General features: G+C 35.2%; 1 protein-coding gene across 10 annotated transcripts in view; it reads left to right on the forward strand.

The window, feature by feature from the left end:
* The window catches only part of axo (axotactin), a 202,924-nt gene that overhangs the window by 145,967 nt on the left and 38,465 nt on the right, over nt 1-18,492 (forward strand). For all 10 annotated transcript variants that reach the window (XM_076473773.1, XM_076473775.1, XM_076473778.1 and 7 more), the window contains 5 exons: nt 2-93; nt 1,367-1,526; nt 4,233-4,414; nt 12,966-13,071; nt 15,329-15,478. In XM_076473773.1, coding sequence (XP_076329888.1) covers nt 2-93; nt 1,367-1,526; nt 4,233-4,414; nt 12,966-13,071; nt 15,329-15,478 — 690 coding nt within the window. The remainder of the gene's footprint in view (nt 1; nt 94-1,366; nt 1,527-4,232; nt 4,415-12,965; nt 13,072-15,328; nt 15,479-18,492) is intronic.

The following is an 18,492-nucleotide window of genomic DNA, read 5'->3' on the forward strand; positions in this document are numbered from 1 at the left end:
GTCCTCAGCACAACAGTTAAGAAGGAAAATTTTAATGATGGATATCGACATTCAGTTTATTATCAGCGAAAAGGAACAAATACTAAAATAATGGTAAGATAGTGTATTGTATGAACTCTTAATAGTAAAGCTTCTTCCTTGTGTTTCTTTATTTTGTATGAATGTGAATTCTTGCTGACTTGTACCTGTATTTATTAGTCTAGTGTTGTGCTTTTATTCTGCTGATGTTGAGTACATTACAATAAAATAATTCCAGAAACTTCCCATGCTATTATAGTCCATGCTATCAGATCTGGTCGTGCTCTCTCAGATGACTGCATCTTGTTAATAACACTGTAGCATAGTTTGTGTTGCAAAATGCTCTATTTTTTAAACTGTCATGCTCAGAGCATACTCTCCATTTCTCCAGCTTTCCATTTTTTGTCTAGTACATGAGAATAATGTGTTTTCCAGCAGTCATTTCAACAGTCTGATCATAAAGAACTACAGAGATATTGCATCTGACTACTTGACTGGTATTACTTAGCATAATATAGCATGTTTATCCATTTTATTCTTAACCTGCTTGATGTATGCAACTATTGAATTGATATATAGTGGAAGCAACTTGTATACATACAATTTGTGTTGCTTTTCCTAATGAAGACTTTTCTTAATTACGTTGCATAATGTTATTTTCGGTATAGGTAAGTGGATTTTACCACTAACCTACATTTTAATGGACTATCAGTTGTTAAAATATATCATGCTTAAGTTATCCTGATTGGGGTATACTTGTTGTAGGTCTGTTTCTGGATGATCCTGGTACCCAATGCTAATCACAGTTTGTTTTTTCTTCCAGTGTGCTTTAAGTATAAGGGATATCCCCATGTAAATTTCAAATGAACATGTCCTTATAAGTTGAGTGTATGAATATTTTGCAACAAAGAGGACTGTTACACTTTCCAAAAGCAGTAAATTTTTTAGTATCATATTACTGACACAATACAAGAAGTTTTAAAATGTATTTCTGAAACATTTCTTTCTACTACAACTTTGTATATGCTGTGGTTGTCATGTAATTTGCTAACTTGTACATTCATAAGTTTTTTGGTTTTTTTTTAATACAATGTACTCAAACTTATAAATTAAATTTTTTTTGAGGGATTGTTTGTACTTGACTTTATTGACAAGAAGAGTTTCTGTTGAGTTCTGAAATGTAATTTTGCCCAATATACATTTGTTATTTTTTACTTGCTTCTTGTGCATTTTATTCTGATAAATGTTTGTACTTCATGGTAGAAGAAAATTATTAAAAACTAATTTTTGAAGAAGTTTTACAAAATTAGGCTAGCTTCACAAGAACAGTTAAGAATTTTTTCTTTAGGTTGACAGAAGAGAAGTAGTTACGTTGTTTCGAGATATAGGGGGCAGCTCTATTGTTGGAGAAAAACCCCTCACATCAGACTTGATAGTTATTGGAAGTGTGGGAATACCAAATGACCCACGATTTGGAGACTATTTCAACTTCAAAGGCTGCATATCAAGTGAGTGATTTGATAGATTCCACAAAGAGATATCTAGTCCCACATTAAATGTTAAGGATTAGTGTTTAAGTCTTAAATGTTTACCTTGCACTACCATATTTTTAATTGGATAAAAATTTTAAACAACAGTTGTTTTTGTGTGTTACATAAGATGTCTATTAGAGTTTTATTGTCAGTATGTGACTGATAACACACACTTACTCCATGTTAGTATTACAACTACTTTCTCAAAGACTTCTCTGTGTTTTCAGTCGTCAAGTTGTGTATACTGTTTTACTGTTGTGTTACTTTAGCACCCAAGAACCAGAGCTGCAACATTTGTAAATGTGTTTGATACATTTTTATCATCTTTTTATTTATTTTAATACATAGCATTGGAATTTTTTCAAAAGGGTGTTCTTGGTTAGTGTAACAACTTCCACATAACTTGTACATAAGTTGGTTACTAGTCGAAACATTACTTAGACTGTAAAATGTTAGAAGTAACTTCATATTTCTTGCATTGCTAAAATACACATTTAAGTTAGTAACTAGCCAAAATATTAATTTTGGCTGCAATCTTATTCTGTAACCAACAGTACTAAGATAACACACACAGTAAATTATTTTAACTTGATTTATGGTATTTCACGCACATTATAATCTCACCTTTTAGCCCTTCTTCTATATTTCAGTGTACCAAATTATCTATCTATTTTAAAGTGCCTGAGATTTGTTTTTTATATTGTGATTGTTCACATCTACTCATATAATGTTTCTTAGTTTAGTTAAACCAACAACTTTTTATCATTGAAATCTGGTGGTGACTTGTAGAACATGTAATTCTAGGTTGTTTTTTTTTTCTTTTAATAAAAATCTGTACTCCTTGAAAACTCCACTAATGAACATTTGTTTGACTATCACTGTTCCTAACTTTCATGTTTATTCCAGTGAATACACAGTACAACTGTAATATTACTTTTTACAGTTTTTATGTAAATGGAACTTATGGCAAATCAATAAGCAAGACTAGTAATTCATGTTGAAGAATCTATTTAATCATTATATTAGTCATAGTCACCAAGAGGTTTGGACAGGATCCACATTTTCGGTCCCATCTTCAAAGAGCATGCTATTTGCATAAAGTTGGGGTTGACAGTGATGTTTTATTCGTGTGCTGATATGCCTCAGGCTTATCAATTTATGCATTAACCTTATATCTGTTTAATACAGTCAGCAGTGAGTCAAGAACCAATTCTTTATTTGTATTTTTTTTTTGATGCACCATTTACCTTTTTTCAAACAAAGTAAATATGAAGAAAAACAACTTAAATCTGGAAGCTGTTGCTTCTATTGGGAAGGAGTAGTTTGCTAAGAAAACATACCATTTTTCCTGTTTTTGTTATCTCAGTCATACCTGTATATACTTGAATACATGTTTGTTTTGCTTCGATAACTATAAGTTGTGTAGTCATGATTGGTAATGTATTTATTTTGGATCTTGTGAAATATCTGTATGCAAGAATTCCTGAATGAGCATTGCTCTGCAAGACATGAGTAGAAAAACTTGGATAATAATGAATAAATTAACATGTCTGAATGAAAACTTTTTTCTAGTTTTATTTTATACGACATATTATTTGTGGCCTTTAGTGCCTGATGAAGGCAATCTGCTTGAAATTCAAACAAAATAAACTACAATTAATTACAACATACTGTACATGTTGCATAGAACATATCATAAAGCATATTGTACATGTCCGTAAGTGATAGGCACAGCATTCTGTATACCTACAGCAGCAGTCAGGCATAGCATACAATATATGTCTAGAGGTAATAGATATAGCATATTGTATATGTCTTATAGAAAGCAATATATATATATATATAACATGTATACGCTCCACAGAATGTCAGGTATATCATACTGTGTATGCCCCACAGTTAGTCAGATATACTATACATGTCCAATAGAAAGTGAGATGTACTGTATGTGTAAAAGATGGTCAGACAAAACATAGTATGTTATAGAAGTTGTCAAGTATCATGTTCTTAATTTTCCCCGAGGCAGTCGGGTATGACATATAAGATGTTACACTGAGAATGATGGAACTGAATAAATTAAGTTTCTGTTATTACATGTGTTTACATGACGTTTTCTAAGCTTTGTGTTTTGTAAAGTCTCTTCCAGAGGTGAAGTTCCTTTTTATAAATTATTAAAATAATATTTCTGTTTTATCTTCTTGAGAAAGAGTTAAAATATTTTGTAGAGTTTTCCTGTTGGTTTCAAGTAAATTATGCAGTATAATGTTATCTTGCAGCTTACAGATGTTTGGTGTTAAAGTATGAGTTAGAAGACTGGTTCTCACACCTTATTGTGAATCTAGTCTACTTGTATTATATTTGAGCTAACATTAATCTAATAGTTAAATGTTAATGTATATTATTAATTATTTAAAATCATTATAAAAACAGGGTTACTTTCCTAAAATTTAGTATCTAGGTTTGACATCTGTATGAAGTTTCATTTCATCTATTTGTAAACAGTTAAACAGTATATTTCACTACTAAATTATTATAAAAGTCCAAAATAATCCAAAAGTTTCAGCACTCAAATCTTCTGGTCCTGAGAAATTACCTTCCAAAAGTGGGAGGGTTTTGTTTGAACATTTTTATTGTTGTACATGTTAGGAGATTTTACTCATATCTTGCACATTTGATTTTCAGATGTTGTTGTTATGCTGAAGAACACTAAAATCATGCCTCTGGAAGAAACCTTTGGATATAGCTTGCAAAGTGATAATGAACATTCACATTTGAAAGTGGAAGGACAGTCAAAGGAAGAGAAATGTGCAGATTTCTCTCCTATACTGTCTCCCATTACTGAACCTCCTGTAATTCCTCCAGAGGTAGGGCATCTGGATGTGTTGTTTATTTATTAATTAAAACTTTAAGATGATACTTAGTATATGAATATGACCTTTCCTGTTAATAGAGTATCTGTATTTCTGGGCAATACCTGTGAAATAAAATATCTATAATTTATTTATTGCTCAGTAAACTCCAGACTAAACATGATATTTTAAGGTATTTTTGGATCAACTTTGTATAATCAAGAGATCTTCATTTCATGTACTTCACCTATTGATCTCAAATTAACCTGGTGAAATGTTTTAAGTATTTCTACATTTAGAAAAAAAAGTAAAGTTTATAAATCATATGTATTAAGGTATGTATGTTATATTTTATAGTGGTTTATAATATAGGGATAAAATATTAGTGAAAGAAATTAAACATTTAATTATATTGTGATAAATATTTTATATTTTCATTTTTCAACTGATTCATTCCATGATATAATGTATGTTGTATTACATTATTAGGTTATCAAATGCATTATTCATTGTATAGGATAAAAACAAAAGTGATTCTGTTTGTGAGATATGGGATTGATCTTTCTGGTTATAAATATTATAGTATTGTAAGTAATAAGAAACAGTTGGTATTCTCTTTAAGGAGCTTGTTTTATTGCATACTTACTGCAAAGCAAAGTGTTCAATATGCTTACTGAAGTTTAACAGTTTCAAAGTATACTTGAAGAAAACGTTTTCTTTCATGTTACTTTCAGATGGTCATTTCACTGGAAATATTTTCATGGTAGAATATGGAGTCTTAATTATAGAATATTTTTAGTTTGTTTCCACAAGCTGCCAACAGTAATTTAGTGTATTCAAATTATTTTTGTTTTAAATAGTTATACATTTAATTAAGAAAGTGTTGATTTTCTAATTTTGCCCTTTTTGTGGACTTCAAATCTGACTTTGTTAAAATACTGTAAAATAACTGGCTGTGTGAAAACAATATTATGCATCAATAGTGCATTTAATAGTCATATTGTGCAACACACCAGTTACTGCACATAACATCATGCTGTGTAACTTAATTGTGAAACACACATTAATATTCATGAATAAATCCTATTGTATAACCCCTCGGTGTGGATTCCTGTTCGTGGTTAGGGGACCTCCCAGGGAAGGTTCTGTTCTGTCTGGTTACCTTCTCTGGGATCTAAACATCCACCCACGTGTTTGCCGTGCGTGGCGACCTGTGAAGGGGAGGAGAGGATCCTGGTGGTTGAGGGGTCCAACCCGCACACACCACTTTGGCTTTGAATTCCTGTAGATGGGCGGCCTTTGGGTGGCCCCCCTTGGGTCAATCGGCTGGTCCACTTGGGCTAGAGTCAACCAAGTACCAGTGTTGGAAGTTCTCAGCGGGTGCTGTGGACATTGTGCCAGATGCTGGTGTTTGGGTATAGTGCTCACGAAACCCTGGCGTTGCTGCATTGTCCTTGCATGACTTTGTAGTGCGTCCCCTTGTAGGGCTCCATGGTGGGTGGGGTCAGTGGGTACCGAAATATTTCCTTTTTCCCATGGATCCTCCTTTAAAAAAATTAATAAAAATTGTGAAAAAACAGTCACTGGGTAAGCGACCACGTCTTGAAGACTCTGAGCAGCAATCTTCAACATCTGTAACACACGTTACCCATTTTCTTATATTACATTCTCTTTCGGAAAAACCTTTAGGGCAATTGTCCCCCTTTTTTTATTCAGAATGGACTAGAGGGACTTGCTGGCTCTCCAAAGTCAGTAAAGAAGCTTCGATCTGGAGACATATTGGTTGAAACATCCACGTCCCAACACAGTGAACTCCTCTTGAATTCAAAGGCAATTGGGGATATACCTATTGAGGTTACACCTCATGCTACTTTAAATTCATCACAAGGAGTTATTGTTTAGAGGATTTGAAGAACGTCCCAGTCAGAGATTCTCGCTGGTCTCTCCACTCAAGGAGTTTCTGCAGTGAGGCGCATCTCCACTCGCAAAGATGGAGTTACACTGCCAACAAATACCCTCGTTTTAATATTTACTTCATCACGTGCACCTGCCACCATCAAGGCAGGTTATCTCATTTGCAGGGTTCGGCCATACATTCCAAACCCTCTCCGATGTTTCCAATGTCAGAGATTCGGCCACTCAAAGACATCATGTCATGGTTCCCTGACATGTGCTCGTTGTGGGGGTAAGGACGACGATGGATATGAATGTGACATGGACCCACATTGCATCAACTGCAATGGTTCTCAACCCTCTTACTTTTGTTCTTGCCCAAAATGGTTGGAGGAAAAAGAGGTTCAGCGTTTGAAAACGATACATAACATTAGTTATCCTGAGGCTAGGAAATTGCTGTCCACCACTCCATCTTGGACATATGCTGCTGCACTTCATTCCACAACTACAGTGGGAGTGCAGACAGATCTCTCTGTGCCTCCAAGAGAATCGTGTTCAAAACAACTGAAAAGCCTTTTGACCTCAGTGGTTAAAAAGGTTGATGAATCGACTTCCACACCCATCTCTGTTCCTCCCACACGTTCCAACAAACCTCAAGATCCACGTCCTTTTGTTTCAAATACAGGCATTACTTCTGATACATCTTTTTCTCCCACCCCAAGAGGCAAAACAATCACTTGTTCACGTCCTCAGTCACTGGAATCCCCTTTCAATGACAAAGACCTGCCCCATCGACCCAGGACAGGATCCATAGAGGTTGATTGTCCTACTCCGACGAAGGACAGTAAGGAAAAAAGACGTGGTTGTAAACCGAAGGATTCTCCAGCCACTTCACCTACCCGTTCTTAAAAATGGCCACCTTGATACAATGGAACTGTCAAGGTTTACGTTCTAATCTGGATGATATCAAAACACTGATTGCTTCCTATCATCCTGTTTGTCTTTCCCAGCAAAAAACATTTCTCAAACCTGCTGATACAATCTCCATTCGGCAGTTTTCTCTGTACAGAAATGACAGGCTGTGTGATGGACGAAGTACATGGAGGGGTGGCACTATTGGTTGATTAGCATGTGCCCACCCTGTCTTTGTCACTCAACACACCCTTAGAGGCCGTAGTCATTCGTGTTTCCTTGGGTCATACCATCACTGTTTGTTCTCTCTACCTGTCCCCTGGAGAGACAAATGAGCAATCAGACCTTGATGCTCTCATTGAACAGTTGCCGTCTCCATTTCTAATCCTGGGGGATTTTAATGGACATCATCCACTCTGGGGAAGCTCTGTTATTGATGGGAGGGGTCGATCTGTAGAGCGTATGCTCTCTGATCACAATCTTTCTCTTTTCAATACTGATTCTTCCACTTATTTTCATGCACCTAGTCAGTCCTTTACTGCTATTGATCTCTCGGTTTGCTCCCCTTCAGTATTCTCCCATTTTTCATGGAGGGAAGACAGTAATCCACTAGGCAGTGGTCATTTTCCTATCCTTTTGAGAGAGACTGGCCATGGTTGATGCCACCCTACCTGCGTGCCCTGGTGGAAGCTGGATTAGGCAGACTGGTCCACTTTCACTGCTCTCACAGAACTTGATCCTGCCATCGTAAATTAGCCATCAATAGACGACTGTGTAGTAGCGGTAACTGGCTGTATTATACAAGCAGCTGCTCAGTGTATTCCTAAACCCTCGACACGTTTTCCACGATATCCTCGTCCGTGGTGGAATCCTGCTTGCCACTTAGCACAGAAGGCTCAAAAACGGGCCTGGGATACTTTTTGTAGATATCCCACACTTTCAAACCGTGTCGCTTTCCAACGGGCCCGTCCACATGCTAGGTGGGTAAGACGACAAAGCCAGAAGGAATCTTGGATTAAGTTCACAACTAGCATATCTTCTACCACCAGTTCCAAGATCATATGGGACAGGATTCGAAAGGTTAATGGCACTATAATTCTGTCCCCCTCTCGATCTTACTCTCTGATGGTCGGGAGGTGGCTTATGTCCGGAGCATTGATGATACTCCAGGTGAAAGCTTTGGCCGGCTATCTAGCACTTCTGCTTGTTCCTTCACCTTCTTGACCATAAAGACTTGGGCAGAGCGTTCACCTCTTTCCTTTCGAACTGACTGTTTCTTTGACTATAATTGGCCCTTTACACTGGTGGAACTGAAATGGCCCTTCATCGGTCTGCCAGTACATCTGTTGGACCTGATGATGTTCATTATGACATGCTGCACCATCTATCTCCTGCTTCTCTTGATGTCCTTCTGATTGTCTTTAACCGGATCTGGCAGGAGAATGTTTTTCCTGATGCCTGGCACCAGGCTATTATTTTACCTTTCTCTAAGCCAGGGAAAGATCCCAAGATTCCTTAAAACTACCGTCCAATTGTTTTGACGAGCTGTCTCTGTAAGACCTTAGAAAGGATGGTTAATACTTGTCTTGTTTGGTTCCTTGAATCAAACAACCTACTCTCGTTCACCCAGTGTGGGTTCCGACGACGGCACTCCACCACAGACCACCTAATTCGTCTTGAAACATCTATCAGAGAAGCCTTTCTTAAACGCCAACATCTTGTATCAATATTCTTTGACATTGATAAGGCTTACGACACAACATGGAGGTATGGTGTTTTGCGAGACCTCCATGCACATGGGTTACGTGGCCATTTACCCATGTTTATTAAAAATTTTTTAATGGACAGGAGATTCCAAGTTCGTGTGGGTTTGACACTTTCCCATTCTTTTGTACAGGAACTTGGAGTTCCTCAAGGCTGTGTTTTGAGTGTCACACTTTTCAGTATAAAGATAAACGCCATCACTGAACAACTCCCTCACACTATTGCGAATGGGCTGTATGTTGATGACTTTCACATCTCATCTCAGTCATTGAACATGAGATATATTGAGCGGCAACTACAAACTGCCCTCAATCGTGTACTGAAGTGGACTATGGCGAACGGCTTTAATTTCTCTCTCTCTAAAACTGTATGCATGCACTTTTGCCGTCAACGGGGTATCCACCCTGATTTTGAACTTCATATCTGTGAAGTTTTGCTGCCAGTGGTCCCGGAGACCAAGTTCTTGGGGCTTATCTCTGATCGTAAACTGACCTTTATACCACACTTAAAGCAGCTTCGGGTCAAATGCACAAGAGCACTGAACATCCTCCATGTCCTCTCTTCTACCAGTTGGGGAGCAGATCGATGTTCGATGTTAAAGGTAAATCGTGCTCTTATTCGATCAAAACTCAACTATGGATCAATGGTCTATGGCTCTGCAAGACCCTCGGCCTTAAAGATGCTGGATCCCATTCATCACCAAGGACTTCGACTCTGCACTGGGGCTTTCCGTACCTCTCCAGTTCAAAGCTTATACGTTGAATCTCATGAACCTTCTCTGCACCTTCGCCGTTTGCAACTATCTTTACAATGTACTTCGAAACTTCGTTCCTTAACAAAGCATCACACTTGGGGATGTGTTTTCCTTCCTCGGTGGGCCGTACTTTTTCAAAAGAGACGATCCGTCATTGCTCCGTTTGGCCTTCGCATGCGGGCGCAATTGGATAACATTGCAGATTCCACAGGTCAGCCCATCCCACCATGGCTTATTACAGCCCCCAAATGTGACCTTTCTTTCAGTCATCTAAAAAAGGCAGATACTCCAGATTGGAAGTATCATCTTTTATTTAATGAACATCTTTCGAACAATCATTCAGTTCCCATTTATACAGATGGTTCCAAATCAGGTAATTCAGTGGGCTCTGCTATGGTTTGCTGTGGTTCAGTAGTTGCACGCAGAATCCCCCTCTACAGCTTCTGTGTTCACTGCTGATCTGTATGCCATATCTCTTGCCCTGGATCATATCGCAACTGAGCAGTACTCCAACTGCACTATTTATACTGACTCGCTTAGTTCTATACTGGCCCTGGAATCACTACACGTTGGCTCACACCCTGTTCTCGCTGATATTCAAATCGGACTGGCCCATTTCTCATTAACAGCTACTTCTATCCACTTTTTCTGGATACCAGGCCATGTTGGTATTCGTGGAAACGAGCTTGCAGACACGGCAGCTAAATCTATCTGCTCCGGCACTATCACCCCTGTGCCTATTCCGTACATGGACTATGGTCTTGTTTTCAAGGCTTGGCTCCGTGCCAGCTGGCAGTCCACTTGGAGTGAGCAATGCAACAATAAGCTTTTTCAAATCAAACCCTATATTGGACTTTGGCCATCAGGCTTCCGTAAAGTTCGGAAGGAGGAAGTTGTTCTAACTGGACTATGCATTGGTCACAGTTTTTTAACTCATCGTTTTCTTTTATCTGGAATTGATGCACCAATGTGTAGTTTGTGTGACACTCAAATCACTATCAGCCACATTTTACTTTCTTGCCATCCTTACAATTCTCAACGACGGCAATATTTTAAACATATTTTTTCCCAGGGTCTATCTGTAAAATTGGACAGTGTTATTGGTGATGGTGACACTGTCCACCTTGATAACGTTTTTAATTTTTTAATGGCCATTAATCTTTTTAATCTCATTTAAGTGTTGCATATTTCTTCATTACACCTTTTTAATTGTGGTTCCTTTTTTACAGTTTTAATCTCTCTCCTTCAAATTTGACATTGGACAATGGCCAGAACATTAAATAACTCGACACCAGGACTGGAAAGGCCAACTTCAGGTGACTAACGCTGCTGTTTGAACTATCCGTTTGAACTACTCATTAGTCATCCTGGCGAGTTGTTATTACACTTTTGCTGCGTGACATTTCACACTTTTACTACTTTTCCTTTTGGTACTGACCATAATGACACATAAACTGGAACCAGGACTGGAAAGACCAACTTCAGGTGACTGACGGTGGCTCTTGTACTTACCTGTTAGTCTTCCTGGCAGGTTATGATCATTACCATTCTGCTACAGGTAGTCCTTTACAACTTTGTAGACTGGATCTCAACATTGGTTTTTATGCCATTTTCTGTTTTAATTGCTGTTTTGTTTTTACCTTCATTTACTTTTACAAATTTTACTCCATTTATTTGACTTTTATCTTTTTACTGGACATTTGGCTACTCATTATTACGATTTTGCTATGTGTCTTTTAAAACTTCTATTCTTTTACAATTTGATAATGGCTGCTATGACACATAACCCGAACCAGGACTGGAAAGGCCAACTTCAGGTGACTGACGGTGGTTCTTGAACTTACCTGTTAGTCTTCCTGGCGGGTTATGTTCATTACCATTTTGCTAGAGTAAATACTTCACAACTTCTTTTACTCTGCTTTCTCTCTTAACATTGTAGACTAGGTGTCAACATTGGTTTTATACTTTTTTGTTTTATCTTCATTTCCTTTTATGTATTTTACTACATTTACTTTATTTTTACCTTTTTATCGGATGTTTGGCGCAGATAGCCTAGCTGCTTTGTGCCATTAAACACTAAATCAATCAATCAACCTATTGTATAACAGATACCAGTAATACATGTAACTGTTTGTTTTTTTATTAAGTACAAAACTACACAATGGACTGTGCTGTGCTTATCTCAGATATTGAACCCCAGCTTTTAGCATTAGAAATTTTCAGACTTGCCACTGGGGGTTGTTGTATGTAACTGTCATGTTGTGTATTGCACAGCACATAAAAAAGTCTGTCAGTACTACAGTACTACATATTATAGTCATATTCTATATTACATAGCAGAGAATAGTGAACCAATACTATGTAAAACAGTCATTATGTATTACATAGTAGAGAACAGTCAACCAGTTCCACATATAACAGTCATTGTGTATTACATACAAGAGAATAGTCAACCAGTGTTGTATAAGTTATACAGTGTATAATGTACCATAAAGTGGTGAACCATTACTACATAAGATTATGTTAGTATCTCCAGTTTCCTTATGAAGGTTTTGGAGTCCAGACAATGTAAAACCTTGTTTGATATTTAATGTAGTATCTGAGAAAGTACACAGTCTGTAGTATATCGAGCATCTCAATGAATTTCACAAGTGATTAATTATTGAAGTCATTGATCAATTACATTCAACAAATTGATTATTCTTCTATGAGATTTTGATAGTTGGAATAATGAAAAATAGTTATAATTGAGAACAGTAACTTCAATTAATTGATTATTTGTGTGACATTAATAAGTCATTTTGTGAGACATTGGTCTGTGTAATCATCCAGTTTTTAATGGTAAATTATAAACTACAATTTTGAATGCTAAGAGTGTCAGAATGTTTTGTTTCTAAATTTCTGTTTTATTGTCTTTATATGATGTAATTTAATAAATAATTGTGAGTCCTTTAGTAAGAGAACTTGAGTGCAACTAAGTGGTTGATATTCTGGACTGTGAATGTTTAGTTCCATGGTTTGCTTTCCTTTTTTACTGAAAAACATACTTTAGATCCATAAAATCTGTCTTGTGTAGATAACTTGTGTGTATTATATATGTTGTTGGTGTGTTATGGACTTGTTATTAAATCAAATATGTCTGTGGATCCTGAGTACATTTTAATTTGATTGTCTGTTTATTTTATGCTGTATGTAGTTACAGTTTGTGATTATTTTGGATGGGCATTCACTTCTGTTCTGCAGATTAAAGGACTTGAGTGGAATCCTGAACATCCAGTGATGGTTCCATACACAGGTGTATCTGGTAGTCAGTCCAGTACTCTGGAGGAGGTGTACACTGCTACAACAAGTAAGTACAACATTGGCAGAAATCACTCAATTTGAGAAATATTGTTGCAGATGTTGTTTTCTTAAATTGTATACCAAAAAGTATGACTTTGCTGCTACATTCTTTAATAAATGTAAATACAATAAAACCTGTCTAAGGTAGAATCACATGGAACCAAGTGAAATTTCCAGCTATTTCAGTGAACATGCATTTCCTTAATTATATATAATTTTTGAGTGGAACGTTATAATTGCTTGACTCAAGGGAAGTAAGATATTTATGGATAAAGCTATTGTACTGATTATGCTATATTTATTAGAACAAGAACAAAAATAGGCATTCAAAATATATGTAAGTACACAAAACCTTAATCAAAGTTATTTGAAGAAAGTGTTCAATTTCAACTTTCTTTTAATAGGTTTTCTCATGTTAAAAGAGAAAGCCAATTCTATGGCCTTTTCATGAAATTAATTTTCCCCCTTCATTCTTGCATACAATTTGCTAGCATTAATATAACTGAACACTTGCAATGAAGTAGGAATTTCAATTTCCTCACTATCTTTCTTATTTTGTGATTCTATTATAGGTTTTAAATCAATATCATCAGTTTCTGTTAAAACATTCTTGTCAACGTTCACAAAACTTTCCACATTTACAGAATCATCTGCATCAATCTTCTCAGAGTTTGTATTTCAATAGAATTTTCATAACAAACAACTTCTCCACAATCTCTGCTATTTTGAAGAATAAATTAACAGTTTTGAAAGCACTTTATTATGCATTCATCTTTTATGCATTTGGTTAAATGACTTAAAAATGCAATTGCATCTAACACGCCAATTTTCATGGTCATTTCATTTGTCCATGTTTGCAATAATATGCTGAAGCATCAATTTTCTGTATTTTGATTTTATATACTATAATTTTATTATCTATTGGCTGTAGAACTGATGTTATACATGGAGGTAGAAAGACTAAACAAACATTTGAAAGTTGAACTTTTGAATGATAAGTTGCATTATCTAGGAAAAGTAGAATATTCCTATTTTCTTGTTGCATTCTTTTGTTTAATTTGTTCAAAAATTCCTCGAATATAGTCATCCAAGCTATATTATTTGCTTTCCATTCCACAAGAAGATGATTCTTCCTTAAATTTTTGAAACAGTGCGAATTTTCACTTTTACATATTTCCCATGATTTCTCTAGTTTTCCATCAGCAAATGCGACCAAAAGTACAGTCGGTTGTTCTTTTGAATAGCGACCTCCAGAATAATGATGGCAGAAAAAAAGAACAAAATGTATTTAACCAATACTTACTCTAACAAAATGTACAAGTATTTATTAATATTTAAAGTAATTATTAATTAAATAAGAAATTAATATTTAATCAAAAATTTTTTTCTACCTTACTCAGGTTTTAATCCTATTTGTTTATAGATTAGGTAGGTGAAAGATAGTTTTCCATCTGCGCTACGCAGGTTCAGCCATTTAGAGGATATTTTATAAAAAAAATCTTAAGATAATGCTGCAAAATTTTGATATTTCCAGCTTATATAGATTTTTGCCTCATGCAGTTTCCAGCTTAGACAAGTTTTACTGTATAACAGTTCTATCTACACACTCTCGTGTTTTGATTTTTGTTATTCTTAGTATTGTAGTGATGAGAATACACTAAATGTAAGATTCCAAATTGAAACAGTGTCTGTGCTTCAAGTTAAGGCTACACATATTTATTAAATGAATTTTGGCTTATAGTGTTTTATTACTTTTGATGGCTAAGTTCAACATAGTGGTTAGCACACTGGACTTTGGAGTTGATATTCCATGGTTTGAATTAAGTTGCTACAAAAGATCAAAACAGAATTATGCTTCACAATATTGGCTGTGAATGCATTATAAGGGTACAGATCAAATCTGCTATTCAGTCTAACAAGAGTAACCAAAAAGGTGGTGTCTAGCTGCCTTTCACTTGGTATATCACTTCAACATTAGTGATGCCTAGGGCAGATAATCTTTGTGTAGTTTGGAATTCCAGCAAACAAACATTTGGTATTGTTTGAGATGCAAATGAAAGGTCAAATGAGTAACTTTTTCTTACATACTCTGAACCCATGGGAGGACAGTTTTGGAGAGCCGAAGTTCCTTTTAAGATTATAGGTCTTGCCTTAGACATATATCTACATCATTGTCTTCCATTTTCTTGTTTTTAAAACTGCTTTTACTTGTTGTTTGTGTTGATTTTATAATTGTCCAGTTTGAATTTTTTTTCTAATTTTAGAAGTGGCAGCAGTTTTGGCAGTCATTCTTGGTTTGGTTATTCTTGGTGTTGCTATTTATGTGTATCGCACTCAACAGCGTTACAAAAGAGAAAAATACAAGAGGTACACAAATTTTGTTCACACTTCAAAAAGAAGCCCTCCACCTAAAGGTAAGGTTTGAATGAAGCAATAAAGTTAATGTCAGTAGTTAGTAACAGATGGTTATATTTATAGAAAAATATATTTTTGTCAAGAAATCTGTCTTAACTTTATCATCACAAATTAGTCAGATGTATCATCTCTATTTATTTTTAGTAAAATCTTCAATTAGAATAGTAATTTTATCACCAGAGTTATAATTATAAAACTTACTTTATCTTAACTTTTACATGGTGTAGTTACTTTAAAATATGTACTGATGCCTACTGTGTTATAATAGTTATTTTAAATTAAGTGATAATTAAGCAGTTTGGTTTACTGTATATAAATATACATAATGCTACGTGCTACCATGTTTAATATTTATCTGTTTGTCAACCATTTTGTTATTTATATACATATTTTGGTTATTTCCTGTGTTCATTCAAGCAGTTGCTTAGGCTTTTAAGGCCTAACATAGTCATTTAAGCTTATCTTGTTTCATGAAAAACATTTCTTTTATTATTATATTGCAACATTTTAATTCAAATGAGGTATAGAATGACGAAACAGTTTCAGAAGAAAAAGCAGCACTATAATTGTGGTGGAACCTGTTCAGAAACATTTGGTTGTGTATCGCCATGAAAACGTTTGTCACTTTGTTCTGATTTTTACACAGATCTTTTTTTTAAAATGGAAGACAAGTTGGTTTATGCAACTGTAAATAACAGGACAAAAAATTTCATTACATGTGTTGTATGGCTTGTCAAAGCTGAGATGTAGGCAGTTGCATAACATTTTCACTTAAGTGCAAATGAAAAAAAAATTATTTGCAAAAACCAAATATGAATTTATTTTAATATCTAGGACATAAGCAAAAAAGAACAAATACTATTAAATAGATATCCATATGTTACAAGAATCTCATCCTTTATACCTAAGGTGTGAAAAATAATAAACTAGAAGTTGGATTGTATTTTAAGTAAGAGCCATTTAGATAAAAAATACCTGGCACAGAAAATGATATGGTTGGCACAAGGGTTTTACAAAAAAACCTTTAATATAAAAAAGATTAGACGTGTATTAAAAATGTGTTTTTTAGGCTTGAAGATTACACAACAGTAATGCAAGCAATATGTGTTGGTATTGTAACAGCAAACTGTGTTAAAAGAAGATTTACCAGACAAAGTGTTACAGTCAAAGTATTACGGTACGAACATATAATTCACAAGCTTGTGTTTTCATTTTTCAAACTCAAAATATATGATACATTTTGTTTTAATAGTTCTAATTCTGGCCATTAATAGAAATCCTAATCCCTGTCACTATTCAGCTTTTACCAGTTCTGCCACAGCATTTTTTTAAGCATCACCCTTTATGGACACAACTTTTCTGATTACTTTTCATGTGTGTTTATTTTATGAGAGATTCTAATTTTTCTGCCAGCTAGTGACCCAGTTTAACTGATTTGATTTTAATTTTGTTAATCACACTTTATGTAAATGCTTTGTGTGTGCAATACAGCGATGCTTAATTTGAGGTGTGAGCTGTGGTGCTAAGGGTAATATATACATCATATATATCTTCAGTAGTCTTTGGCAAATTCCTGATGATTTGATATGAAGTGTTGCCACAAGGTGCTGAAAGTGTATGTTGCATCCATTGCTAAAGGAGATGTTTTTATATTGAGACTGGTAAAGGATTAGATCCAGCCAGAGGATATATCATTTTGAAAAAGGGAGTTTTTCATTTTCTTCATAAAAGCTCTTGAAACAGAAATGGTCTCTGAAACAATACCTCAAGTCTAAGATTATAAAAGTTGAACCTTCTGACTTATAAAACCTATTCCACAAAAGCTAGACATAATAAGATAAACAATGATTTCCCTTCACATCTGAAAACCAATTACTGTTTTAATGAGAAAGGTTGGCAGAGAAACTGAAATTGCAGAAGAATACCTCAACCACAATCTTACAAGTTTCTCTATGATTCCTAAATGGCTTTTAGACATTTGACTAAGTTATGGCCTTGGAAGCTGATGCTCGTATATAGTGGAAGGTCTGTGATAGTTTTGTTCTTCACAGTAAGTTATTCCTATAGAAATAGTAATTTTGGGCTTTAGTTTGTAATAAAAGCTATCATACTGAGATCAAAATTGAAGTGGTAGTTCCAGTATCAGTAAAACTGGATACATTACATATAATCTTTCTTAGGTTTTCATTTATACCACACTTTCTCTAGAAAATCTTATAGTATAAGCTTGTATAAGCTGTGTCATGACTATTTTAAAGTGATTTTGTAAAAATTTCACTGTATAATACGTCTTCATTAACGTTTTGGATGCTACTGTTATTTAACTTTTTCACAACAGGCTTAGTATAACAAAAAAAACGTTCAGCTACACATTTGCACATGGTAAGTATTTGTAATATAACTTTTGACATAGCATGTATATCTTCACAAAATTTTGTAGACTTTTAGTAAAGATTACAAGTATTTGCATACAAAAAATTAGTCTTTTTAACGAACTATTTTTTACTAAAGATTTGTTTGTGAAAATAGAGTTTTCTTACTAGTCTGAGTGTAAAGTGATTTCATGTTATGATTAAAAAACTATTCTTTATTTCAAAAATCTCAGATGTTATTTATTTAATCTCTAAAGCCTCCTGAATGGCCTGGCATAGCCAGGCATGTTAAGGCGTGCAACTCGTAATCTGAGGGTTGCGAGTTTGCATCCCCATCACGCCAAACAACATGCTTGCCCTTTCAGCCCTGGGGGTGTTATAATGCACGGTCAATCCCACTATTCGTTGGTAAAAGAGTAGCCCAAGAGTTGGCGGTGGGTGGTGATGACTAGTTGCCTTCCCTCTAGTCTTACACTACTAAATTAGGGACGGCTAGCACAGATAGTCCTCAAGTGGCTTTGTGCCAAATTCGAAAAAACAAACAAACAAACCTCCTGAATACATCTCAAATGTTTGTTTTCAGTAAGACTTTATATTTTGTTATTTTCTCTGCTGTATGTGGGATCTGGTACTTGACCAAC

The sequence above is a fragment of the Tachypleus tridentatus genome, chromosome 12 (genome assembly GCF_004210375.1).
Source record: "Tachypleus tridentatus isolate NWPU-2018 chromosome 12, ASM421037v1, whole genome shotgun sequence".
Lineage (NCBI taxonomy): Eukaryota > Metazoa > Arthropoda > Merostomata > Xiphosura > Limulidae > Tachypleus > Tachypleus tridentatus.